Source organism: Sceloporus undulatus, chromosome 6 (assembly GCF_019175285.1).
Source record: "Sceloporus undulatus isolate JIND9_A2432 ecotype Alabama chromosome 6, SceUnd_v1.1, whole genome shotgun sequence".
In the NCBI taxonomy this organism is placed as follows: domain Eukaryota; kingdom Metazoa; phylum Chordata; class Lepidosauria; order Squamata; family Phrynosomatidae; genus Sceloporus; species Sceloporus undulatus.
The window spans coordinates 88,738,663-88,766,277 of NC_056527.1; the positions used below are offsets into that span (position 1 = coordinate 88,738,663).

Here is a 27,615-nt window from a genome sequence, read left to right on the forward strand (position 1 = left end):
TTATCCACTTGCATTTTCATGCTCTCAAAATGTTAGGTTGGCAGAAGCTGGGACTAGTGACAGGAGCTCACTCTGTCATGGGGCACTTGGGCCTCAAACTACCAACCTTCTGATCATCAGAATTGGCGCATTAACCACTGCATCCAGGGGTCAACTCCTCACTTGGCCATGGAAACACACTGGGTGACCTTTGGTTAGACACACACTCTCAGCCTCAGAAAATGCCAGGACAGATTCATTTTAGGTTAGTCAAAAGTTGGAAATGACTTGAAGGCACACACCAACAATACAAAAAGACTACCTCTCCTCCCCCAAAGGGTCCTCTGTAGACAGCTCTTACCTGGCTCTGTTTTCATTTTCTTTGCCAACCTTTGTTTAAGGCTCTTTGGTTCCTTATCACCCCCTAGAGGAACACCTTGATTCTCATCAAGCTCAGTTTTTTCAGTCTACAGTGAAATAAAAAGAAGAAATGGTCATGTCAGAGTGGATGACTACAGCAAAAAAAAATAAGGGAATAACTTACATATTTATATATTAACAGTGGGGCGGGAGGGAGAGATTAATATTTATTACACTACCTTTATTTTTCTTTTTGATTTCTTCTCTGCATCTGCCTTCATCTCTTCAGTTACTCGGGGAATGACCCTTCTGCCATGTGGAGAGGGCATGACTTCCTGCAGCTTCTTTACTTTTGGCTTTCCACCTTTTCCTTTGATGGGCTTGCTTGCACCCCCTGACATTTCATCCTGTTTTTCCTTCTCTTCTAGGTCCTAAAGAAGATGTTATAACATAATGAAAGTGAGCTCAAGAGCTATCAGTAGGCAGTTTTGGGGTTCGAAGCTGAGAAATTATCCATCACCTAGAGATTGCAACCTTATACAATAAGAAGGAATAAGCACCACACTGTTGCTTAAATATACATTTTTATTATTATCTTTTAAAAATGTGTTGTGAGCCTTCTCAGTGCCCATGATGAGAAAAAAAGTGAGATGAAAACAACACAACTTAAGCTGAAATAAGCAGCACCCGCATTGCCTATTAGAAGTCAGAAAGAGCCCCTGGGATCTTACTGCTCTTCATTCTCATCATTCAGAAACTTCTGCTTTGAAACATAATAGTAGCCCGCAGTAACAACCACCTCATCTCATTGGACAGAAGACCATCTTTTTCACAGCCTTCCTTTTAGAAGACACAGGTAGTCCCCCTTTCAGTGGAAAATAGAAAACTTCAGTGTATTCTGAAGTTAACTTACTCAATGCAGGAAAGGTTTCTGCTGTCGGCACTTAAGACATTATAAATTCTAAACTGATTACTGGTCAGAATTTGTACTTTCCCTAAAGAGTTACTTACATCAAGAGCCTCAACAAAGACAGCAAGATCTTCTCTCCATAAATCATCAGGTTTCTTCTGTTTCAGGGTTTCCAGCTCAGTTTCCTTAAAAGAATAAGTGAAAAAGAGCTAGTACATGCTTGAGGCTTCAAATGCTGCCACCTTTCAAGCTTTTAAACAACAGCTCAGTTACGTACTTTGTCACCTCGCTGCTTGCACAGTTCATCCTTTTTTTCCTTTGTTAGGTACCAGAGAGGCATGTTCAGAAGGTAGTTGAAATCTGGCCCAGTGGTTCCAACAGATTCATTTTCCTTCTCACTTTCTCCTTCTTCACTTGTGTCATCATCATTGCCCTGGAGTAGAAGTTGGCCATTCATTAATAGCTGCTGAGTGAAACTGCTTGTCTTCCCATCTCCCAATTTTCTCCTTTTGAACTTTGGAAGGCAGCAGTGGCAGTAGATACTGGTGCTCACTGTCTGTTCCCCATACTAGACCCATTACCACTTCCCAGGAAATGAGATAACAATGAAGCTAGAAATACTGCCATCAGATCAGCTGTGCATATAGCTCTGAGGTCACCTTTCCACCTTAAAAGACCACTAGTCTTTGATGATCCATTGTTTGAGTTGTAGCAGCTGCTAAGGCAGAAGAACTGGGTGGCTCTCCTCACACAGATATAGAAACAGGAGTCATAAAGCAATCAACTATTTAAGAATAGATTAAAGTCTGTAATACCTTTTGTTGAGATTCCTTCCATTTCTTTACTGGATCAGAATCATAACCCCTCTGGATGAGGACCTTAATTAATTCTTTCTTGGGCTTGTTCTCTGGAAAAGACAAACATTTCAAATCAGCAATAGAAATGAACACTGATGAACAAAGCACCAAATGGGTACACCTGGGAACTTTCCATGTCCATTCTTGCCAAGGAGAAGGCCTGGTCCAGATGGGTGCGATAGGACGTCCTCGCCCCTCACACATGACTAGGGCGTCAAAATGGCGGAGCCCTATACAGATGGGCACCGCGATCATTATGTGATGGATGCCTAGTGCCTGTACATCACGGTGCCATTGTGACTGTGCCATTGGCGCACTGTGGTGTCATAACTTTTTGGTCCGTGGGGAAGTCCCGCAGTCTGGAGGCTGAGGCTTCCCTGGGGACCAAAGCTAGGTGCTAGTAACCTCCTAAATCGTCTAATGTATCTGATATAAAACTTTAAGGCTCTCGAGACATCTGATTTTTGTGTTTCTCTAAGACAAAAGGAAGGAAGCATAAGAGGCTGGGAAAGGTGAAACGAAGAATTCACCTCAGAAAGAGAACTTGAAAACAACCAGAGATAGAGGATGTAGGCTTGGATCTTGTAAAAATAGATGATGGAGATAAAAGAAACCTTAGTCCTTGCATTGTTAGAGCCAGTAACTGTGAACCACAGCCATCTCACCAGTATGAAGCGACTAGCACCACAAGTGCCTGCTCTGGTCCAATCTTCCTCAAAACACTCAATATGAGAAGACAAAAGATATACGTGAGACCTGGAGGAAAAGGCAAGATAACATCCTGGGCAAAACTGGAGTTGAACCTGTTGGAAGACTTCTACGCAATTGGATTAAGAGCTGGTTGACTTAGCATATGTGCTAAATCCATCAGGTTTGTTGAATGACTATGACAACAGAGAGGACTGGAGTTTTTCTATTCCCTCTGGAGATGGATCAATCAACCCTGTATGCATATCTAGGAATGCGCCTAGTTGAATTAACTGTTTGGATGGGCTTAAATGATTTTTCTTGTGATTAATCACAAATTTGTGACCTGCTAGACATTGAGCATGGTCTGTTGAGCTCTTTGAATACCTGGAAGAGTTGGAGATCTCTGAAGCAGATGGTCCAAATAAGGGAAAAGATGGATGACCTGCAGACTCACAGGAACAACCATGAGCTTCGTAAATACCCTGGAGGCTAACCCAAATGGCAGGGCTCTGAACTGGTAATGTGTATCGAGGAAACAAAAACAGGTGTTCACATGAAGAAGGAGGCACAAGAATGTGTAAGTTAGTTTTCACCAAATCTATTGAAAGGTGGAAGCCCCAGGAAAAAGTTTTTCATGTATGGTCATGAGACTCTCCACCCAGTATTTCCTCTACCTGACAACCCTGCTGAAGAACTTCAGATCCAGAATAGGGTGTATTCCTCCTTCTTCCTGTTACAACACCACAGAAAAGACACTGAATACGTTCCTGTGGATCTTTCCTTTGTAGGAACTAGCTCTATGGCTTCCTGGGACAGTGGGTGATGGCCTGTTGAATCAAGTTTTTATCCAGTGATCTTGAGATCAGAGACTAGAGGAAGGGGGCTCTGGGTGGCATCTATGGCATATCCTTATTTTATAGTCCTCAATACCCATTGATCTGTCATAGAAATTTTCCAGGCTGGAAGGAATCATGACAACTGACCCCTATTGCCTGACACTGTGAGTTAGGCTGACTCCCTGCCTGTGTTACCTTGGCTAATTTCCCTGGTCGCAGAAGGGTAAATTAAGCCTATTCCATACTGGTTTGAAGTCCCCGCTTTATCCAAAACAATGGAAAAGCTAAAAGGAATGATCGGAAGGTTTTGATGGATGCTTAACTACCTTGTTCTGAATGAAAGGCATATTTGTCTTCTTAATGTTTCCACATTTCCAAACAGGAGAGAGCTGTAGCCAAAATTGTTCTGGAATGCTGATCTGATAAATCTGTTGTGGCATCCGCTAACAGGAAAAACTTTTATGCATCTTGGAGCCTTGTGCAATGATTTTTTTTAACCCAGATTAGGGTTGTCAGCAAGAGATCCTTAATCCAGAGCACAGTTACTGTGAAAACTAGAGATGCTTAGAAGAGGCATGGATAGATAGGGCTGCAGATCTGTGGTACTTCTTAAGCACAGAATTCACCCTTTTCTCATTGGACTCTAAATAAGTGTCTTCTTGTGTAGTTACCCTGAGAGAAGAGCCACAATAGAGGCTTTGGTTACAGGAAGCTATATTTAGACCATGCCCTGGGGAGATACAGAATATAGCCACTGGGCCAGACTAATATTCTTCCTGCCTTGCAGAGGGTAACCCCACTGACTTGACCAGATTCTCAAAATCAAGAGGGATGGGTGCTGTACTGGAATCTGCCTTGGGCTCAGGAAACATAGAGGTGCCCCTGGAGGAAGAGTCCCCCTTTTTAAAGAAAGATGAGCCTACTTGTCCGTTTTAGTCAAGAAGAGAACAAAATCATGCAGATTAAAATTTCTTCTCTTTACATTGTCATCCAGTTCCTCTGAATATGACCAGTCTTCCTGATCCTCAACTGATCCTGGCAATTCCATGGTATCAGGATGGATAGCCCAAGATAATATCAGGAGAGGCAGTAATAACATCCTCAGATGAATGTGCTGACATTTTTGGTGCCTTCATCTATGGAGGGATGGGTGGCAAGGTCCATGCATTTAATAGTAAGTGGCGAGAGGAAGAATATGTGAATGGCAAGATTTTTTAGCAGGAGGGTATTGCCAGACAATGTGACCAGTTAACAGCCACCAATTTATCCACCACACCATATTAGAAATTTGATGGACTAATCAGACTGATCTTCCATAGGAAGGGTCATAGGGAAGAAAAGATTAGGAACTGACATAATTCCTATTAGCAAAAATAAGGATATGTGAAATAAAAATGATTGCCAGCAGGGTTTCATAACATAAAATAGCTGCCACATGAGTTATGTGCCTGATTCTTATGATGCTTATGGGGAGCCTTGTATTTGGAACAGCAGGAGTTAACCCAATCCTGAATGGCTCCTTCTCCACTTGCAGAGAATAAAAGATCTCATAAGGTCCAAAACACACTGCAGAAATAATCCTGTTTTGAGACTGCTTTAACTGCCCTGGATCAATGCTACGGAATTCTGGGAACTGTAGTTTTGTGAGACATTTAGTCTTCTGTCAGAGAGCTCTAGTACCACAATAAACTACAGTTCCCAGGATTCTCTAGCGCTGAGCCAGGGTAGTTAAAGCGACCTCAAACTGGATTATTTCTGCAGCACATTTTGGACCTAGGTTTAGACTGTTTGGCACCATATGAAGAACAAGGGTACATATCATCTGGCACTCCAGACAGAAGAACCAAAATGTTTAGTTTGTTCAAGTTGCCTCAAATGAACATTTGCATTATCTTTGTTTTGAACTGCACTTTCACAAATTTATGACTCAAAGTACATTCAGATATTACTTACCAATCACAATTTTGCCCTCTATTTTTTCTAGGATAAAGCGAGCCTGGTTGTTCAGTTTTGATGACTCTGCACTGAGCATCCCAACAAGCCAGTCTTTTCTTAAGGAGTAATAGCGCAATCTAAGTTCATAAAACTCTCGTAGAATGTCCTCTGCAGTTTCATATTTCTTCAGGCAGCCAACGTGATCAAAAAGTACCTGGAACACAGAACAATATTCCAGAAATTACATAACAATCTGGAAGTCTTTGATCAAGCCTTGCAAGGCTACGTGTGTGCTCCTTGCCTTAATCCCCAAATATTTAATCCCAGCTGTCAACCTATCTGTGAGGAGCTATCAAAGGCCATTGTGTGTTCTAGGCTACTGATAGAATTGTATTACTTTACTTTTTAAGGTCTTTTTAAAAAAAGGATAAACATTTTTCTAAGACAGGTCTGTGAAATAGCTCCTTTAGGAATCTCCTCCAAATGACCAAGCAAAGAAGCTTTTGTAGGCTGGAAGCATTTGTTCGCGTCTTTCATGCTGCTAATATGCCACAAATATAATTTTTGTTTACTATGCAAATACCATTCTCACTGCCTACTTACTCTGAAGTAAATTCCACCAATTTCAATAGGTTATATTTCTGAAAATATGCACAGGATGACTTGCTAACTTTAAGAAATATATTATTTCAGAGATTGTGCTGTAAATCTGTACACACATAGCAAAAAGAAATCCAATTAAACCAGAGATGGGAATCACGTAGCTCTCCAGTGTTGTTGGACTGCATTTCAAAGAATCCTAGTCAATGGTGAGGAATACTGAGGGTTGCAGTCCAATATCAGGAGGATTGCATGACTCCTATCTTTACATTAAACTCAACAGAGACAACTTCTAAGAAGGCATATTTAGGATTTCACTATGTGTTTGAGATAACAGGTAATAAATAGATTACTATGATTCAGGTAACAGAAAGCATCATATGTAAAGGCCTATCGACCCTCCAGATTTTTTTAAAAAACTAGTATCTTGACAGTGTCCTTTAGACACCTAATCCAATTTAAAAGGTGGCTTAGTATTAAACAAGCCATTAGCAATAATTGTATTTTTATTTGGAATCTCAAAGAATTTTAGTTAAGTAAACATTTTTCATTTTGTTATCTTAGTTATCTCCATCTGGTTGCTTGTCTCATTTCAGGCTGAATGAATGGAGCATTTAGATTACCTCTGGATACGTTCTTACCATGTTGTTGCAAGAAAGAGGAGTCTGTAGTTTGAAGACTTTGTGTAGCCCAGCAGCCTCTGCTTGTGCCAGATTTTGTTCACTCATTTTTACTACAAATTTGACAGTGGTGTCTGTGTGGTATTCTTTGTAGTCTGTTATTAGTGGGGGAGTCTTTTCTGTGCCATTCAGCATGGGTTCCAAAACCTGTTCTTTGTATACCTAGGGCAAGAGAGATCACCATCACAACCTGCATTTTCTTTATAGTAAAATATGCTCAGGAACTTATGAATGTTAAACTGTTTAAGGAATGTAGTAAGAAATGTCTTACCTGTGTCCATGTGCGAACAGGAAGCTCAGAAATCTCAATGGTGGTTGAATCAAGAATGAACACCTCCCCGTTGACTAGGTACTGGTTTTGCCCCAGTGAATCTATTGTACCTTTGAAATTCTTATAACTAGGAACCTAAAAATATAGAAAATGAAACAGAATAAGCCAAACTCCATAAGTTTCCTAAGGTTGCACAACATGGTAAGTTTTGATCTCACAACAACAGTGAAAAGAAGGGATTCTAGATATACAGTGAAGGGAAAAGGGAACAAGGACTGAGAGCAACAGGGGAGATTTCAAAGTGTAATGGTAACATTCCTCAGTTTTCCAAGTCTTTCATAGTGGACTGCATGCTATATGAAATTTTCTTGATCACGTGGACTAGTTATTAAAAATCTTTAAAAACTGAAGAATCATAGCTCCAGTATCAAAGTCATGAGTTTTGTCCAGATCTCATGAGTCAAAACACCATGGCAGAAAATTCTGCTTTTGCTTCCCACCACAGATATTTCTCTTTCCAAAACTTTTTAAAATACATTTTAATTACCATTGGCAGCAGTTCATCTCCATCCAGCATGCGTCGAATGTTATTCACCACTTCTCGGATATCGTAGTTGGGAAGCTTGCATGACCAGCCAGTTCCAATACCCTCAGCACCATTGATTAGGACCATGGGAATGATGGGGACATACCATTCTGGTTCTACCCGTTGGTTATCATCATATAAAAATTTTAGAACACTGTCATCTACTGCTGGGAAAGCCAATCGTGCCAAAGGGCTAGAAAAGAAAAGGACTTATTTTTAAATTGTTATATAGTAACTACCTTAGAAATTTTATTCTGGCAAGGACAAAGAATCATCTTGCTGAATTTCTTGCAGCAGAACTCATTATATCCAGACTGTGTAAACGGATTAGAGGCTTTAAAAGTGGTTATAACTTTCAAAACAAATACAGTTCAAGCAGACTGCTACTCACCTGAGCATAGTGAAGATGTATCGAGGGCTAGCTGAGTCCTTTCCACCATGCAACCTGGTTCCAAATTGGCCAATGGGCTGAAGCAGGTTAAGGTTATTGCTGCCCACAAAATTTTGAGCCAAATTGATAATGGTCATCATCAGTGAGGCCTGGAACAGGCAAAATGCAAATTTAAAAAATTGAAGCCAAAACGCAATACTATGAATTGGTGGACAGACATGGCAGAAACCACATTGTAAATCAAATACATTAATTGGCAAGGGAGAGATTAACCTGGCCACAAGGGGCCAGAAGAACAAAGTCTGTTTGAGAGCTTACTTCTTTTTGGCTTCCTAACAGAATATGCCTGAGTTGTTGACCAATTGGTCTGTGGTTGCAGGAAAGAGAAAGGTCACTTGAACACTAGGCCCTGTCAAAGGCCAGATATCAAGAGTTGTTCCTTCCCTCTCAGCAAAATGAGATATAATTTATTTTTAAACATTTTTTCTGTTTTTGTTTGGGATAGAGTGGGAAACAAATTTAATATTATTTATTTAATAAATAAAACAGTACTAGAACATTAAAACCATGGCAAAGACAAATGTCTGTAATAATTGAAAGCAGTTTGAGCAGCAGAAATACAACACAGGTCTTCTTTCAATGTGTGTCAGCCCTTCCCTGGAGCAAAAGTGCTACTGCTCATTTCTGGCCTCAATGCAATCGATCACTTCTCTTACCTCTCCATGATGGTAAGAGGACATTTCAGCCACTGATCCAGCCAACTGGGCAACTTTCACCTCCCGCTTGTCATTTCTTTTGAAGCATGTGAACAAAACTTTCCTCTGACCTGGCTTCAGTCCTAAAAAGAACAAACAGCAAGTCACCTGAAGTCAAACCACAGGCTTCTTTTTTATAAAAAGCAATTGCCAGATTAATTAAGACAGTTCTTATCACAGGGCAAATCAGGTAACACTGAGATTTGGAGCATACATTGGAAAGGGATTGGTTTTGTCACTTTTGCTCTTATACTGAAGGGGTGGAGAGAGAAGAGATGAGACAACCAACCAGAACCACCACTGCGAGTAAGCAAACTATTCCTCCTTACAATGGCCAAGCAAAAAAGTTACTCCCTGATAAGAAAGCAGATTAGCTTTATAAGGCATGAGCACCTAGGCTTTAGCACGAGGGTAAATTTCAAGTGGGTGTCTTAAGTTTCCATTCAGTTAGCGTATGTACAAAGAGATCCCAATACTTCTTACGATCATAATAAAGGCACTTTAAAATGTGAAAAATGACACACATTCATGTCATTACTCACAAATGAAGCTACTCTATAAGGTGCAGATGAGATGGGTAAAATCCTTTGTTTTAGCTGGAAAAGTATGTTTTTTATCATTTTACTACCATTGCTTCAGGAAAACCTTTTTGTTTAAAAATTGAAAAGCTAAGAACTATCAAACATGACAAGTGTTAGAAATATAACTATTAAAAAATATTGCCTTCACCTCAGTAATACAGATATCGGTTCTCTCAGGAAAGGAACCCAAGAGGATCATTAAAAACCAACTGGAAAATACATACAAAAGATACATTGTATGTTGGTTTAGTGCAGATATATCAAAGTGAATCATTTTGTGAAAAACAGTATGTTTTCTAATGCACTCATTCTATTTCAGGCAAGTGTGTGGAAAAGAAGAAATCTCAGAATCAAATCTTTCCTGCTAATTTTGCCCTTTGTTATCTGAGGGGCTAAATTGGGGCCACAGCAAGCTCATGCCACTGCCTTGATCTGGCCTCTTGAAGGCCCAAAAAGCAGCTCGTTTTTGCTCCCTCCAAAGGGCGGCATAGCCACAGTGGCACAGTTGTATGGCATCTCTTTGGCACAGCATCATCTGGACCCAGTGCTGGAGTTGGGTCACGATGGCATGCACCATCATGGCACCCTGGAGGCAGAGCTAGGGCCTGCGTCGTCAGGACGCTGCGCCCTGACTATGCCAACAGGCCAGCCTTTCAGGCCGGTTTGGATAACCCAAGTCTCCAACATAAAGCTGTGAGTTCACTTATTTAAAATGAATAAAAGAGTCAGCATGGTGTAGCATACATGCTATAATGGTTCGAGCAATGGATTATGACTCTGGAGACCTGGGTTTGATACCCTGTTTGGCCATGGAAATCAGAGACCTTGGGTGAGTCACATACTCTAAGGCTCAGAAAACCCCATGAATGGTTTATGCCTTAGGGTCAGAAACAACTTGATAGCACACAACAACAAAGTTTATGAAACAAGGAAACCTGGTCTAGATTTTAAAGCAGTGCACATAATAGGCAGCTTACCATCAACCAATGATGGGATGGATCGCTCATTGTCAGAGTTTGAGAAGAGAACAAGTTCTTTGTTGATGAAATCATTGTATGTCAGATAAGTTGTAGCTTTCCCATATAAGTAATCCTAAGTATAATAAAGCAGTTTAAATCATTATCCTTTCCAAGCAGCTCATTAATGCTTTCTTCTAGCACACAACTATTTTCATTTCTAATAGTCTGCTCCCCTTGACAAGACATAGCTAGATAGGTTCCTGTAATGATGAGGGGTCACAAAGAACTGGCCCACTCCATTACAGAACTGACTAATGCAGGGGGTCACATATGCAGACATCACTCAGAGCCATGCGAAATAACTCATAACTGAATGCCATCAGCTGCCTTCATTTGTCATGTTCAAATATTTCTCATCATTCTTTCCATTCAACATGGAGCATGGGAGTGCATTAGCTTGCCTGCTTCCTTTTTTGTCTGCATCATGATTCTAATGAAAATTGCTCTCCACCTTCAGCTTCAGTAGATAAAATCCCATTAGCACTAAAGTTGTGAAAAAAGGCCAGTTTGAAATTGTTACATTTTACAGACGTTAGGACAGCCTTTGGGCCAAACAGCTGAACCTTCAGTCAGGGTCAACCTCCGATACATTTACCTGATTAGATAACCTGGCCCGATACAAAAATAGGAATTTGTCTTGTATCTGGTGGGATGATTTGCCTGCCCTACATATTGTTTGTTCTCCAGAATCTTGGGAACAGTTCTTTCACATGAACAGCTACCTAATCCTTCTAACTGAAGATCCCTATCTACCTCTGCATGCAAAGCATACACTCTGCTACTGAGCTACTGTTCTCCCCCTCCGCCCACAACTATAAGACAGTAATATGCTCGTGTAAAGACCACTTACATCTGGCAGTCCATGTAGCTTCCTCTGCCTTCGGTCTTCCATGAAGTTTGTCAGCCATTCCTTTCGGTCATCAACCTTTTTTTTTGCTAAAGGCCTTGAGCATTACAAAATGAACAGTCAATTTATTCAGAGACTAGTTTTCACCAGTATACCTATTCAGGACATTAGATATATGTATTTAGGATAATGACTAAAATATTCACCTAACATCATAGACTAAAATAATTTTTACTTCCTCAAAGTCAGTTTCTGCTGACTATATTTCCTAGCGATTAAAAGGTGTCTCGTTCCAGCCAGCCACAGTGGAAACATACCCAGGTACAGGTAGTTCAGAGGGCTAGCACATTCCGGCTTCATTGCCTGTTTTTTAATTGCTACTATATTATAAGTGAATCCTGAGCACAAACAGTCCAGAGGTATTCCATACCAGAAAGACACCCTCCAAGCTTTAATAGGCCTGGGATAAAAGATACATCAACTGCAGTCTTTTTTAAAAAGGTTCCTCTGGTGGGAACATACTCATTTTTTAAAAATACTTAATGATTAATTATTAATGCTTTGCAGGTTCAACCCCAGGCAATAGAGAACTAGGAATAACTGTGTTACCAGAGTAATCGCAGCATCATCTTCGGGGCCAGAGTACTTGAAGGGTATTCGGTGCCTTGCCATTTCTGCAAAATACTCTTTTGCCTCCTTTGAAGTGCTGGTACCCAGACCTATACAGATAAAGACAGATAGGCCCAGTTGGATACCTAGATAAAAACTATACAACCTATCATGCACTGAATACATAAGCCTCAACATATATTGTAGATAAAAACCCAATGACTTCAGAACTAAAAAATTATTCATTTCATCTTTGCATTAAAACATCTCAGTGTAAGCACTTATTATATGATAGCCCACATCAATCTATTTATTTAGCATTGCTTATGGATGCAATGCAGATGGATCTAGTATTAAAACTGTGTCACAATCTAATATGGTGCTGCACCAAGGGGAAGTGCCCATGTGTAACTGGAGGATTTCATTTTGAGCAGCCGTGGTCTTATGGGCTTGGAGGGCTGCATTGGTGGCTGTAGAACCTTTTAAGTAGCTGCACAGGCAGAGGTCAGGGGAGACATCCATTTACAACTACACTCTTAGTCTACTTCCTAGGAATCATGAAAAGGTGGTGACCATGTTCAGACCTCATTATCATCCCTGCTGCAGTACAGTTATCCTAATCAGTTTTTGTCTCCCCACTGCCATGAACATGCCAACAGCCTGTACACTCCAATGGCAGACTTGTGTTTGGAGCTTTGCAAGATTCTAATACATTTGATAAGCTTCAGAGGAATAGAGAAAAGGAAAGGGGGCGGGGGGAGAACAGTTTTTGTATGTGGAAAAGGAAGTTTGACCAGATATACTTCTAAAGTAAACAGAGAAGAATCTGCTGAGTAAGGCAGAAGGGAAACTCAGAAAGAAGCTTTGTACAGGGCAGCAAAAAACTAGGAGCAAAGCTAGACATTTATATGTACTTTTAACTCCAATCTTAAAGCATTTTTCTTGCCATTGAGAATGTGACTTTTAGTAGATTAAAAATTATGGTCATGTGGTGCTTGCCTTTCTGAGCAGCAGTACCTAAACCCATCATTTTCAGGTACTTTTTGCCCACCTGATTGAGAATGTCTATATATCTGGCCATATTTTTATCCGACTCTGCATTACTTATATTAAATCATTCAAAGATATCCCTTTTTAGCCTCTTTCTGTTTTATGAACAACTTGGGAAGTGTTATGGTTCGAGCCATTCCCTGTATTTATTTATATAGATCAATATTCATCTTATATCTTGTTTTCTAAACAGAAACCACTTGCTAGACTTAAATATTGGGTACACATCCACCATTCCCCTATGATTTTAAGTAACTTTTTAAAAAGTGGTAATAATAAAGTTGGTTCCACTGGTGCTATCACACAAGATTTTAAGACAAACCTTTGTAGTACTTGATTTTCCAGTTTTTGTAGTTAGGATTGCTGCTTTTCCATTCTTCAAATTCAGGAATGCTATAGAAAGGAATCTCTTCTTTGTTTTTAGAAACCTAGGGTAAAAAGTAAGAATCTGAAAATGTTTTGAACAGTTAGCATTTAACCATTGGATTTAAGAAAGGATAGTTTCAACTGTTCACCTCAAAAATAAAATAAAATAAAATAAAGCTCACCTTTATGATGGGAGTAATGAACTCCTCAAGGAAACGGTGCCTCAGAAGAGAAGGCCAGTTATGGTGTATGAAATTAATCAACAAGCCTTTGATGTGGGAACCATCTTGATCCTATAAAAAAAAATGTTGAGAAGACCAAGCCAAAGCAATAGAGCTGTTAGGGAGATAGCGAATGTATCACATAAAAGAAGCACTCACAGCACCTGTCTACTCACTGCTGTGTGCCTTCAAGTCTTTTCCAACTTATGATGACCCTATCACAGGGTTTCATTTGAGGCTGGGAGAGTGCGACTTGCCCAAGGTCACCCGGTGGGTTTCCATGTCTGAGCAAGGATTTGAACCCTTGTCTTCAAGGGCTTAGTCCAACACTACACCACACTGGCTCTCTCTGTCTACTCAGAGGAGTAAAACCACATTATATTGTCTTACTGTTCCATAACATTTGCTTTATTTTATGAACAAATGGAGGAGCTATTTATGGCTTCCAGTATGTTCTAGCAGTGATTTTAGACTAGAGTACACAACTTACGCACTGGTGGTTTAAGCAGAGCACAGTCATACATTTTATAGTTTACATGGAACATATTCTTTCTGAAGCCAGATTAGATTTTAAAGTATTTCAGGTATGAAATAAATTATGGAATCACAAAGAGGACAACCCCAGCTAAAAATCAGAAGGCTGTAGATGTCAAAATACACAGGGAAGTTGTATATGAGTAACTGAGAATAGCTCCCACACGTGATTACTTATACTCATCAGTTTCTCATTGTTTCAAAATGCTTACTTTTGCCTTTCTGGAAAAGCAGTACAATCTCCAGAGGTTCTCAAAAAACTGAGACACAACACATGAGAAATGAAATATAGGGTACTCACACTAGAAGCCATTGGTTGATCAGGCACACCTAATCTGGCAACTGCTTAAACTGCATGATCCAGCAAGGGACCATGGCTCTGAGAAACTGTTTTGCCCCATACAAGCTTCTCCCCCCTCCAATGTTATTTAAGATCTAAAAGATTCTGATTCACATGGCATCTTTTAGGGAAATTAAATTTCTGGGAGCAGTGCCTTTTCACCTGTAGCTCTGGAGCAAAAACTCCATCTAAAATGTTAACTCCCATCTTCTTTAATCTAATTTTGCTTTTGAAAATGTGGAACCAGTCATTTGGGATTGAACTGGACACATCTGCATTTATTTTTTGCTTTGTTTTAAAGTTGCTTTTATAATTTTATTATTTTACTAAAATTTTTAATTGTTTTACTGTTTAAATATGCCTTGATTTACCTGAATTAAAATATAAAATAATGGTTACTAACTGAAGGTAAGGAAGTTGAAACCCCCACTTTATCAGTCATATATACAAGAAATTAGGTACTGCAGTATTGCTCTTGCTAGCACTGAGAAAAACTGACCTGATCTGTCATGATCATGATCTTTCCATAACGTAGGCTCCGGACTGATTCTTCATCATCATAGCTCTTCTTATATTGCAGACCCACAATCTTAATAATGTTGTTAATTTCAGCATTCTCCATTATCTGTAAAGGATTTTTAGATTCAGTGCACAAGCCTACCTACTAATATATTGCCTGCTCCCAACCCACCTGGTATTGACAGCCAACTTTGAACAAATTTCAACTTTTGTTTGCTTAGCGTATGACATGCTGTCACATCTTAAAACATGCTAATACAAAAAGATTTTGCAGCTCACAACCCAACAAAAAACCCCTGGGCACAGGACAACAGTTGTCATTAGTGATTCTTGAAAGATGGTCTCAAATTTTTATTTTAACTGTCACTGTTCCAAGGTTCACAACACAATCACTTTCCTATTAGTTTGAATGAAGATTAACCGCGTTTATTCACAGTATTTACAAGTTCTGCTCAAGCACAAACCATAGCTCAAAGTGTTGCCAACTGACCTGTTTGTGGGAAGCTTCCCGTACATTGAGCATCTTTCCACGCAGGGGAAATACTCCAAATCTGTCCCTGCCTACAACTCCAAGGCCAGAAACAGCTAATGTCTTAGCTGAATCACCTTCTGTTAGAATGAGTGTACAGTTGATAGAGTTCTTGCTCCCTGAAAAGAGAAATGATCACCATAGCCTAGAAGGAACCATTTACCAATATACATGATTCTTTATTCCCCTACCACTTTCTGATGCATGAGGGCTAATCCCATGTGTGTAGATTGCTCAGGCAGTCATCCAGAGAATTCCTCTTCCCCTAACTGGTACGTTCTGGTAGAGAAGTTAGCAGGAAGTGGACAGCAACTATTTTTGCCAAGATTTTAGCTCCTTCTCGTGCAATTAACCCCATAGGATGAAATTGTTGTCTACTGAAAGCAAGGTTGCTAAATGCACCATCTCACCAGATTCATAGTCATACCACTGGCAAATCTGCCCCTCAGCAGTCTGGGTTATGTAGACTTGTAGAGATTACTATTCATATTCTGACTAAAAGCAAGGTGTCAGCCCTTGTAACATTATTGGAAAACATACCAGCATCATTGGCATCATCCAGCTTAGGTATTCCTTTAATTCTAGTGTGTTTTACAGCAGAGCATTTCTTGTTAAGTTGAACCTGGGCTTTAAATTTGACCCAATTCAGAATGTTTTCCACTATACCACAAGTGATTGCCTGATAAGAAAGAAAGGGGAAAAAAAGCTTATGAAATGGAGCCTGAAATGTATCATAAGGCTGCTCCTCCCATCTCCCCTATTTGAGTCAGAATTCATTTTGCACCAAGCTCTGGTTTAAGACCCCTCCAAATATTAAGCAGAAGTTAACACAATGTACTGTATAACACTTACCCCCTTGACAAACTTTTCACTCAGCTTGCATACTGAGCCAAAGCTCTTTGCTTGAAGTGTCATATTCTCTTTTGTTTGGGAGTCAAAAGTTGGGTTTTCAATCAAGCAGTTTATGAAAATCCACATGTGATTCTTCACCTGGAATTTGGATGCAGGAGTTATTACAGACTGGAAATGTTTCAGCTTACAGGACAGTCTTATCTCTCAAATCTATCCAGCTTCAAAGTCTCCAAACTCTTAAACTGACAATCCCCAAAGGATAATCAAGGTATTTAAAAGTGACAGAGCAGGGTCAAAGAAAATGTGTTTAAACAAAGTGAGAAATCACGGCAGAGTAATTGATTGCAAAGAAGAGCAGGGACTTGGACTATGAGTACGGTCGCCCCTCCTTTCGGATTTGAGGTCCGCGGTCTTGAATACTCATGGAGGGACAACCTCCGTTATTTTCAATGGAGCATGTCATGTGGTATGCACCTGTTGTGTGCTCGTGGACACATACCCCATTCAAACCTGTGGGGCTTGAATATAGGTGAGTTTCTGTTTTCACAGGGGGGGAGGGCAGCGGTCTGGAATGGATCCTCTGCGAAAATGGAGGGCTGACTGTAATGTGTCAGAGGAAATATTTCACGGCTGCACTGGACAAAATTCAGATCTCTTCCCCTCTTATACTCAACTATCTATGTAAGTTATAAAAATATCACTCATTTTTGCATGTAGTCACATTACCACCCTGTCTACAGCGGGCGCCTACTCTGTATTTAGAACTGTAGGATGCTGTAAACAGCTTGGAGATTCACATGATGGTCCATCTGTACTTCCATGAAACAGAAACTTAAGAATGTGGCCCAAGAGACTAACAAAACAGAAAAATCTGAGATTGATACCTGGAAAGGCTTTACTCCAACACCACCTTTGTTCTTTTTCTTTACCACATCAATGAGTTTGTTGACAATTTGGTCAGCAATATAGTCTACATGTCTGCCACCCTTAAAAAAAAAAAAAAGGAAAGCCAAATATTAGTGAGACTTTTTGGACGGACTACCACCATATTTATGACAATACACAGGGCTTTGTTTTATAGCTCTATCTTGCTAATGTGCTGAATGGGCTCTATTTGATGTGTCAGGTAAATTTATGTTACTTTTTAAACAGGGGGAAAAGTACACAGCAATGCTATCTTTTGTTCCCTCTTTTTGCAAAATGCACTGAATAACTTGATTGTTCAAAGATATAATTTCAAATGATTGAAGTTTTCTTGTTCTCATTGTAGAATACAGTGGTACCTCGGGATACGAAATACCCAGGTTACGAAATTTTTGGGATACGAAAAAATCCCATAGGAAAACATTGTTCCGGGTTACGAATGTTTTTTCGGGTTACGAAAAAACTTTTGGTGCTTTTTTCGGCTTTTTCGCACGGAATCGCGGCTTTTCCCCATTAGCGCCTATGGCAATTCGGCTTACAAAGGCTTTTCGGGTTACGAACGGTGCCACGGAACGAATTAATTTCGTAACCCGATGCACCACTGTAATTTGTTATATTGAAATGATAATGTATGTAGCTGACGTTAGTATGTTTCTACTTATGAAATAAATGAACTACAATGACAGGACACTTTTTCAAATGATATTTTTGGTTTCATCAACATCCTATGTATTCAACAAGATATCTTGATAAAACTGTTTCTAAATTAAATGACTGTATATTTATTCTACCTCAATGAAATATCCTTGCCAGTTAATTCACTCCTACTATTTCCTTATGTTTTATATTAGTGCATAAATAAATGCATCTATTTAATGGGCCGTACACATGTTAAATGTGGTTAGCATGACAGCATTAGACAATTATCATCATGTCTGTTATGGATCCTTAATTAATAAAAGTTTACATATACAAAAATGAATACCCCTGGTTATATTACTGCAATGCAGCTGATGTCCCATTGCAAAATATGTAAATACAACTATAGAGCAGCTAGGCTCCCCACAGTACATTGCTTCATCCCACAGTTCAGATGTGAGGACTTCGGATGCTCCAGATACATTAGGTTGCAACTTTATGTATTTGGCTTATACCCTGCCACCTTTCTCTCTAAGCAGGATCCAAGGCAACCTCCATCACCCCTAGTCAGTACAGCCAATGGTGATGAGTAATGGAAATTGCCATCCAACACCAGAAAGACCATTCAATGCTCACTACTGCCACAGATAGTCACTATTTTAAGTAACAAGAGGTGGTGGATTAAGAGACTGAATGGCCATCCTGCTTCAAAAAAGTTCATTTTCACCTGGCGTCAATGACTCCTGAGAGCATATTATGCTAATATATTGTGATTAGGCCAATGCCATTTAAATATTTGCTGTAATTCTATAAACCAAGGAAAACCTATGACATCTTCTAAACACCTTTACTATTTCCAATTAAGAAACTTTTTTTTCCAACTTTTTGAAAAATTGTACAATTGAAAATTTAAAGTCTACTTTCAAAGTTCAATTGCTATCTAGAAGGAAAGTTGCCTTCTTCAATGGACGGCTTGCAGAATTGGAATCTATTGCTAAAATAAGTCAAGACAGATGAAAAAAACAACAGACTGTAGCTTCAAAATCCCAGGCTAAGACAGTTAGTTACCTTAGTTGTAGCAATGCTATTGACAAAGCTAACTTGCTGGAAGCCCTTTTCACTCATTGTTAGACAAACCTCCCATCGGTCATTAACTTGTTCATGGATAACTTTCAATGAATTGCCAGTTTCATCCAGCTTGTCTTTAATATACATATCCACATAGCTGCGGAATCCTTTGACCTATAGAGATAGGAGAGGTAACATTGCAGAAACCCTTGAGGAACTCCATTACTTTGGCTGTTAACACGTCATATGAAAAGGGAGTAAGTTCGCTAATGGAAGCTTCTTCATATATTAGATTAATTCCCACTATTACTATGAGCAACCACTTCATTTGCCCCTTAGGCTACAGGATGCTATTTGTCCTGAATGCAATTTGACATCTATATGAAACTGCTGAGAGCAGTTATCAGAAGATTTGGAGTGAGGCACTCTCTGTACATTGATGATAACCCACTCTACTTCTCCATTCTACCTGATTCAGGGAGACTGTGAAAACTTGCCATCGTGTTTGAGTGTAGTGGGGCTGAGGAGCCCAAAAAAATTGAGCCCTAAACCCAGGACAGATGGAGGCTCTTTGGACAATTGGTTTCCATGCCTGAGATTTGGAACAAGCATTGGCTCCTGCATGGTGTTGCACAGAAGAATATGTATCCTTCTTAATTCAGCACTGTCACTGAAACACAGATGTCTTTTGGGACTGGAGTGTCTTTTCTACCATTCTGATGGTAATATAATTAAAGTCATTCAAGGACAGGGATAAGCTTATACACTATGTTCCATGCACTAGTAATTTCATGATTGGATTAATGCAGTACAGGTCTAGACAGCTATGCAATGCTCTCAAGACTGGTTTGAAGACTGCAGCTGGTGTACAATGCCACACTGTGGTTGGTGACAGAAGGCGATTATCACCAGTATATTATTCCTGTGCTAAGGGACATTCACCAAATGCCTGCATTCTATCAGATCAGTTTTAAGGTTTTGGTACTTTCTTACAAATCCCTAAATAACTCCATAGATAGTTATGTGACAGGCTGAGCCCCTGCCTCTTGTCCACAAATTGTGCTCAACAGGATGCCCTAAACAATGGTATCTAAGAAATTGGAGATCTGGGGTCATAGCACCTTGGAAAATGGTCTCAAGTATCATACTGCCACTCTCTAGAACTGCATACCAGTACAAATTAAAAAGATATTAATGGCATTAATTAAAAATTTACTTGTTCTATAAAGCTTTCCCAGAGGTTTTCTTCTTTTTTTTAAAGTAAAGCATGTAAATATTGGTAAACAAATTAATTTTATTTACTCACAGGTAGCTTCTTTCCATTCAAGAAGACTTTGACATCTTTGGTTGCTCCTGCAATATCATAAGCTCTGCGAGACATTAGAGCCACAATGTCTTTGTCCAAAGTGGTCATTTTAAATTTTGACAAATCGGGTTGGAAAGTGATGCATGTAAAGTCCTCACCATCAAAGGACTTCAATTTCATCTCTCCAGCTTTATTCATATTATCAGTCCAAGTCTGAGAAAGAAGAATGAGTTAACAAATTTTAGCTACTGAGACAAAGGTGACTTCCTTTAGCTATGGCAGACAGTTCCTAATTACTGAAGAAACAACTGGATGGATCAACTCTCTTAACTTAGCCACCTTCTAATTCTCAGTATTTAAGAGGTGCAAATCCAGCAATTAAAACAGCAGACCAGATGGTGTCTAGACCTCCAGAAAATATAGAGTAAAATCAGAATCTGATATTAAAAAAAACATATATGGTCTTTGGGCACTGCAGCCTGAAATTACAGAATCAGTATTATGTTTACAAGGTTCACCATACCTGTTTAAAGAGCTTCTTATATTCTCTGCATGCAGTTTCCACTGTAAATTTGGTACTGAAGATGTTGCACAGCTTTGCTCCATAACCATTTCGACCACCTGGAACAATGAATAAACAAATTAATTTAATGACATGCAGTAGTACTCTGAAAAGGTTAAATGGTATACAGCCCAGTTCTAGGTATATTTACACAGAAAAGGACCCTGCTGAGTTTATTGCAATTAATTCTGCAATTGTACAGAATTGCAGTTTTAAAGAGGAATTTGGTTTTACTTCAAATCAAAACTCATCTTTCAGGCTTTGTATGCACTGAATCCACATTATAAAAAAAGAACTATATGGAATACCTACAATCCATTTCTTTTTGGCATGCCAAGAATGTTTTCTTAAGCTACCTCTCCCATTCATTAACTTTCCTTCAGCTCAGGAGTCAGAAACCTGTATCCTTCCATTTTAGTGCAACAATATCTAGAAATCATAGAATTCCCACCTAAATCCTGCCTGGCGCATTGTTTTTAGGAACAGAGCAACAGCTAAACACAGACTGCAAACATTTAGGTAACACATATTAAATTTCCCTTCTTTTAATCATTAACCCATCATCCACTTTAGAGCAACCTATGAAAAATAAACAGTAGTTAAGAGGCAGATTTTCCACGCCTCAGTGGGTGCCTTTTATACCAAGCTTAATGTGTGCTGTTTACTGGATGGGAACACAGCACCCAAGGCAAAAGTATGGTGGAATCAAGTACTGACTTTATGATCATTCCCATCTTGCAGTTCTGCAAATAGGAGTGCAAATTGTGAACCTTTAGCTCCAACTAGTGAAGACTCTCTGAAAAGACAAGAGCTAAGATTTTTCAAAGGGGTGGCCTCTTAAGATGTATTGCCAAGCCTCAGTCACTTCTGAACTGCGTAATCATATCTAATAATATTTCTCTAACCTGTGACCTTTTTTTCCTCATCATCATAGTTGCTGGAAGTCAAAAGCTGCCCAAAAATAAGAGCTGGCACATAGACTTTCTCCACTTTGTGTTCTACAACAGGAATCCCTTTTCCATTGTTCCAAATAGAGACTGTATTATTCTCCCTAGAAAGAAAAAACAAAATACTTATTAATCAAAAAGAGATAAAGCCTGACTGATAACGTAATTAATTTCACATTCACCTGAACAGAGCTGTTCAGCACTGCTCCCCTGTAATCTCAGAAACCTCCTGCTTCCAGACTCAAATTAAGATCCTTCATTTAAAGAAACAACTTGCACACATCCACTCTTGTGCTTCTTGTTTACAACTATGGCATTGAAAGTCAAATTCAAGATCTGCTGTAAGGGATGATTTGTTGTGATTCATGTTGCTTGGCATATTACATCAGCTTTTAATATACAGATTGACCTGCAGATGTTCCTACATGGATTAGTCTGATAGCAAGATTATACAGCACCACTTCCTTTGTTAAATTTTGCCTAATTATATTTATTCAGGATTAATATACCAATATTAAAGCTATAGCTCCAAGGCCATGAAAGACAGACATCTGAGGGTTATCATACATATATATTTGAGTTGTATACTTGGAGGGTTTTTTCAATACCATTAACTTAAATTGTTCTTATGTTTGAAGCCAAGATTACCATATTTCATCAGTAGGTGGCAGACCTGTATAACCAGCATAGTTTTTCAGTCTAGTTTGAAACTAGGAGTAATCTGAGGGACAAGGTTATACCTCAAGGAGTGAGAAAGCCTCTCCCTAACAGGGCTGAATAGGTGTACTGTGGCAACACATACCAGAATGTCCTAAACGCCATGACTTCACTCATTGAGATGGCCAAAATGTGCTCTACATGGCTTTCCTTGAAGACTTTGGTCAATTAAGCTAACACTGGTGCTTTACAGACTGCCCAAAAGGGCAGTCTTCTGGCACCTGTGTTTGCTGTGCGAGGGAACCGCAGCGGACAAACTGCGTCACAAGGGCGCCGAGGCGTGCAGATGCTAGGCGTCTGTCATGTCAAAATGGTGCCGCCCATCTGTATAGGGCACCACCATTTTGACGCCCTCGTTATGTGCAAGGGGCAAGGCACGTCAGGAAGCGCCGCCCCTCGCACGTAACGACAGCGCGCAATAAGTCCCGTTGGAACGTGCCCGTGACTCTGTAATCTGTATGAAGTCAGGTATTTCTGCTAGTTCAGTAAATAAAAGCAGGAGGAGGTTTAGCCATTCAAATTTGAGAATCTTAAATATTTTACTATAAAAGATCTAGTAACTGGTTTCTGATTGGATTCCCTATAAATCTGATGTAATGATACAGGTGACAAGGAAGCAATTGTTATACAGGTGACCAACACCAATGTCTCAAGCATGAATGCTCAAATTCAGATTCAGGTGACTGAACTGCATATTCCACTCCACCCCTGCTATACCAATGTGTAAGAAAGCTAAAACATACTAGATAAAAATCTGAACAAGACTTACGGGTCAATTGTAACTTTGATGCAAGACATGTTCTTATCCCTCTGCTTGTTATCAGCAGCATTGACTATAGAGTGGAGAGAGAAATGAAATTAATTAGTGAGAAATCAGTACCTAAGAATTAATTCCCTGGCCTGGCATTAGAAATCAGCCCTTGCTTCTTCAGCTGGTTAACTATAGTTAGTCCTTTTATAAACAAGGCTGAAGAAGACAATCAATGCATTCAAATAGTGAGACTGTGGTTGAATTAGGGGTTTGTCAAGCCACCCAGAATATAAATTACAATTCCTCTGTATTTCATCCCATGTACTAACTGGGCTTTAAAGAAATGCCTATAAACATTTTGTTTTGTCACATGTTTTATTGACAGCATTCTCAACTTACCTAAGATTTCATCAAAAATTTTATACAGGCCAGGTACAAAGGTGACATCCCTGCAGTTCAGGCCCACATCTTCATCAAAGACCCACATTTGCTGAAAAGATAATTTTACAAATTAGGTATCAAAAACAGTTATGTACACAACATTGCCTTCTGTTAAAGTGAATTCATGTCAACCATATAGTTTTCAGTACTGGAATGGAGAGAATGAGAAATGATGGAAGTCAAAGAAAGAACTGTAGCATATTGTATATATACCCATGTGTAAATCTAGGAATTTCAGTAAAAAACCCAACCACCAAAAAACGGAATTGATTTATCTACAGGTCAATGTAAGTACTGTAGTTTACCTCTTGTAAACCCCCCCTAAAAGCAGTAACATCATCTGTTCTGGAAGCATTGACCTCCCTCTACTCTCTCATCCATCCAGCCTTTAGAGTGAGCATAGACATTATGCCAGCTAGAATTCTCTAAGTATTCTGTAAGTTCATGGCATTGTTTTTCTTTGCTTCATCCTTTAGAACCTTTGTTACATTCCTCAAAGTTTTACCCTTGAATTATCCACATATCATTTCAAAACCCCCAATGTTCGGCCCCAAACCCGAGGTTGATTTATAGTTGAATATATATGGCAGATACAGAATGCAAACTCCTCTCTCCATAACTGTCATCTTCTGGCCTATGAGGGAGTTGACCAGGCAGGCCCAGCTCCACCAGGGCTAGCCTGAAGAAGAAGAGCCCTCCTCCCAGTCCATCTGCCTTGGTCCAGGCCTCAGAGGGAGAGAATAACCACTGGACCTGATCTCCTTCCCCCTCACCATTCCCTTCTCCTTTTGTGTCATGTCTTTTTAGATTGTAAGCCTGAGGGCAGGGAACCGTCTATTATCCCCTCTGTTGTAAGCCGCCCGGATTCCCAGTGATTGGGCGGCATATAAATAAATCCTATTATTATTATTTATTGGACTAATGAAATAGTAAGTTGTTTACAAAAATATCTGCCATAATTTTGATAAAACTCAGCAACAATCTCTCAGGCCTTGGCAGTGGAATGGGCAAGTCTGGTGCAATACAATTTTCAAGGGGGGAAAAAAGGGCAAGTTTCCTCTGCCTTTGTTATTCATTCAAGTGAACATGAAAGGCCAACACCATCAGTTTCTTGTCTGCCATATGAACCGGATGGACTCAGTGTGAAATGCTAGAGAGTGGTTGTAAGGCAACCACACATTCGGACGCCTAGTCAAGCTCTTTTCTGTGACGACAGAGCATTTTTGGCAATAAGTAAAACAATCTGGAAATGTTTTCTTCCATTTTATAGCAACACATTCTTGTCTCTACCCCAGCATCCCAAAGAAAATGTTTTTATTACCTGGGTGACCTGTTCTACAGAGCCAATATACGTATCCGGCCGGAGCAATATATGCTCCAGCTGGGTTTTCTTCTGGTAGATGCGTTCGACAGACAACCTTTTTTTTGGCATCTTCGTTTTTGATCTTATTCACTTTGGGGTTTGTGTTCACCGTCTAAATGGAAGAAATATAAATAACATTATTTTGAAAAAGGAATGTACAGTATGCTGCATGCAACAAAAAGCTATAATGGAAACGAAAAAACAAACATGTCTAGCTTCTGAATCAAAGAATGGGAAACAAAAAGAGAATGGCGACAGAAGCTCATCTACTGATGACGATAACAAGCACAACTACCAAAACACAACTCCAGGTACCAAAATATATTTCTGATTGCCATATACAGTAGTCCATATGTACAAACTGCCTTGGGGTTCTGTCTATGGACTTCCCTAAAAACTCTTAGTTGGCCAATGGTCTGCTACCAGAATAAATACGTGACGTAATCCAAGATGCAGGTTGGGTCTCCCTGATCCAAAATGCTTGGCAGCCACACTTGCATGTGCATAATAAGATATATTGGCGATGGACCCAAGTCTAAACATGAAATGTTATGCATAGAATCACAGAGTTGGAAGAGACCACAAGGGCCATCCAGTCCAACCCCATTCTGCCATGCAGGAACTCTCAATCAAAGCATCCCCAATGACAGATGGCCATCCAGCCTCTGTTTAAAGACCTCTAAGGAAGGAGACTGTATCACAATCTGAGGGCGTGTGTTCCACTGTCCAACAGCCCTTTCTCTCAGGACATTCCTCCTAATGTTCAGGTGGAATCTCTTTTCCTGGAGCTTGCATCCATTGTTCCGGGTTCTCTGGAGCAGCAGAAAACAAGCTTCCTCCCTCCTCAATATGACACCCCTCCAAGTATTTAAACAGGGCTTTCATATCACCTCTTAACCTTCTCTTCTCCAGGCTAAACATCCCCAGCTCCCTATGTCTCTCCTCATAAGGCATGGTTTCCAGACCCTTCACCATTTTGGTCACCCTCCTTTGGCTCCAGTTTCTCAACATCCTTTTTGAACTCTGGTGCCCAGAACTGGACACAGTATTCCAGGTGGGACCTTGACCAAAGCAGAACAGAGTGGCACATATAACCTGAAGATACTTTCTAAGCTCCTGTGGCTTCTTCATCAGGCAAAAAGATGTTCAAAGAATCACACAGGAAGAAGAGAAGAGTCACAGGGCTACGTTTTGTAAGGTCTATAGATGCCTCTGCTGTAGTCCAGTGGGTTTGGAGGGATCTCAAGGCAGCCTCTCTCTTTCTCTGCCATGAGGGGAATGAAACAAAGGACCCTGGGATCTTGAACTGCTTGAGCAGCAGTAGAGCAACTCCTTTTGGGAGTCAAGGGTGGCAATGTGCTGGAGACTTGATGAACTACATTTCCCAGGATTCCCTAGCACTGAGCCAAGGCAGTTAAAGCGGCCTCAAAGTGGATTATTTCTGCACTGTTTTGGACCACAGTGTGGTAAATATCCCCCCAATGGTTCCCTATGAGGAAAACGTTACCTTGAGCGGGGAGGACTCGTCGAGATCCATGGCAGGATTGAAGGAGGGAGATAACACTGAGGGGAAACGGACGGCACTAATGCTCCGCAGCCCTTTCAGCTCGGCCACAAGGCTAACGGAAACTCAGAAGCAAAGGGCCGGAGAAAGTACCTCAGACGGGCTCGAAAGCATCGCTTCCTCCCGCGCAAACGAGGCTCGGCCAATCAGCGCACGGCTCGCTCTAAACGGACCAATCAACAACCGAGGACGAAGGACGGGGGAATGGAGTGGGGTGTTCGCTCAGCCAATGGGGACACAGATGGAGCGTTCGAAATTAAAGAAGCCCCGCCCCCTCCTCCTCATCTTCTAACTTTTTAAAAAATGGAGGTTGGTCAGTTTGTGTCGTTAAGCCAAGAGGCGGGACAATCGCGTTGTGAACCAATAGGAGAAGAAACTGCTTCGATGGACGTTTTGTTGGACCAATGGGAGTGGCGTTGAGCCTGTATAGAGAGAGTTCTGTTTTATTTGTTGATAGGAGTTTAGCAAGTCCTTTTTGGCTGCACCCACACCGGGGAAATAGCCCGCTTTGGAACCGCTTTCACTTTTTTCTGGCTCAAGGCTATGGAATTCTGGGGCCCACAACAAACTCCAACTTCCAGAATTCCATAGCCTTGAGCCAGGGCAGTTAAAGCGGTGCCAAAGCGGGTTATTTCCCCAGTGTGGATGCAGCCAAAAAAATTGTTCAGAGGTCGGTTGCCATTGCCTTCCTTTGAGGCTGAGAGAGTGTGACTTGTTCAAAGTCACCTAGTGACTCCTGGGATTTATAGTTTGCTCTGGCACCTTGGCTAGGGTCACAGTCTCTCAGCCTCAGGGGATTACAATGGCAAACACCCCCCACCCCCTCTTAACAATCGTGCCAATAAGACGCTGGTATAGGGTTGCATAAGTCAGAAACAACTTGAAGACACACAACATCAAGTGTGGCACCAATGCTCTCTGACAGAGAAAGCTAAATGTTTCACAAAACTACACATCCCAGGATTCCATACCACTGAGCCATGGTAGTTAAAATGGTGTTGAACTGGATTATTTTT

At 40.3% G+C, this 27,615-nt stretch overlaps 1 protein-coding gene across 1 annotated transcript in view; it reads right to left on the bottom strand.

The window, feature by feature from the left end:
- The window catches only part of TOP2A (DNA topoisomerase II alpha), a 32,930-nt gene extending 6,203 nt beyond the window's left edge, over positions 1-26,727 (bottom strand). Inside the window, 30 exon segments of the mRNA XM_042476497.1 lie at positions 341-446; positions 579-770; positions 1,351-1,434; positions 1,527-1,682; positions 2,065-2,156; positions 5,586-5,781; positions 6,809-7,009; positions 7,119-7,253; positions 7,666-7,897; positions 8,096-8,244; positions 8,812-8,933; positions 10,409-10,523; positions 11,301-11,394; positions 11,899-12,016; positions 13,279-13,384; positions 13,505-13,615; positions 14,917-15,042; positions 15,427-15,584; positions 16,006-16,144; positions 16,318-16,455; positions 17,202-17,303; positions 18,949-19,122; positions 20,255-20,467; positions 20,778-20,875; positions 21,722-21,867; positions 23,250-23,313; positions 23,631-23,721; positions 24,994-25,098; positions 25,100-25,147; positions 26,543-26,727. Of these exon segments, the coding sequence (XP_042332431.1) occupies positions 341-446; positions 579-770; positions 1,351-1,434; positions 1,527-1,682; positions 2,065-2,156; positions 5,586-5,781; positions 6,809-7,009; positions 7,119-7,253; positions 7,666-7,897; positions 8,096-8,244; positions 8,812-8,933; positions 10,409-10,523; positions 11,301-11,394; positions 11,899-12,016; positions 13,279-13,384; positions 13,505-13,615; positions 14,917-15,042; positions 15,427-15,584; positions 16,006-16,144; positions 16,318-16,455; positions 17,202-17,303; positions 18,949-19,122; positions 20,255-20,467; positions 20,778-20,875; positions 21,722-21,867; positions 23,250-23,313; positions 23,631-23,721; positions 24,994-25,098; positions 25,100-25,147; positions 26,543-26,572 (3,841 nt within the window). The 5' untranslated portion in view covers positions 26,573-26,727.
- Positions 26,728-27,615: the final 888 nt, after the last annotated feature.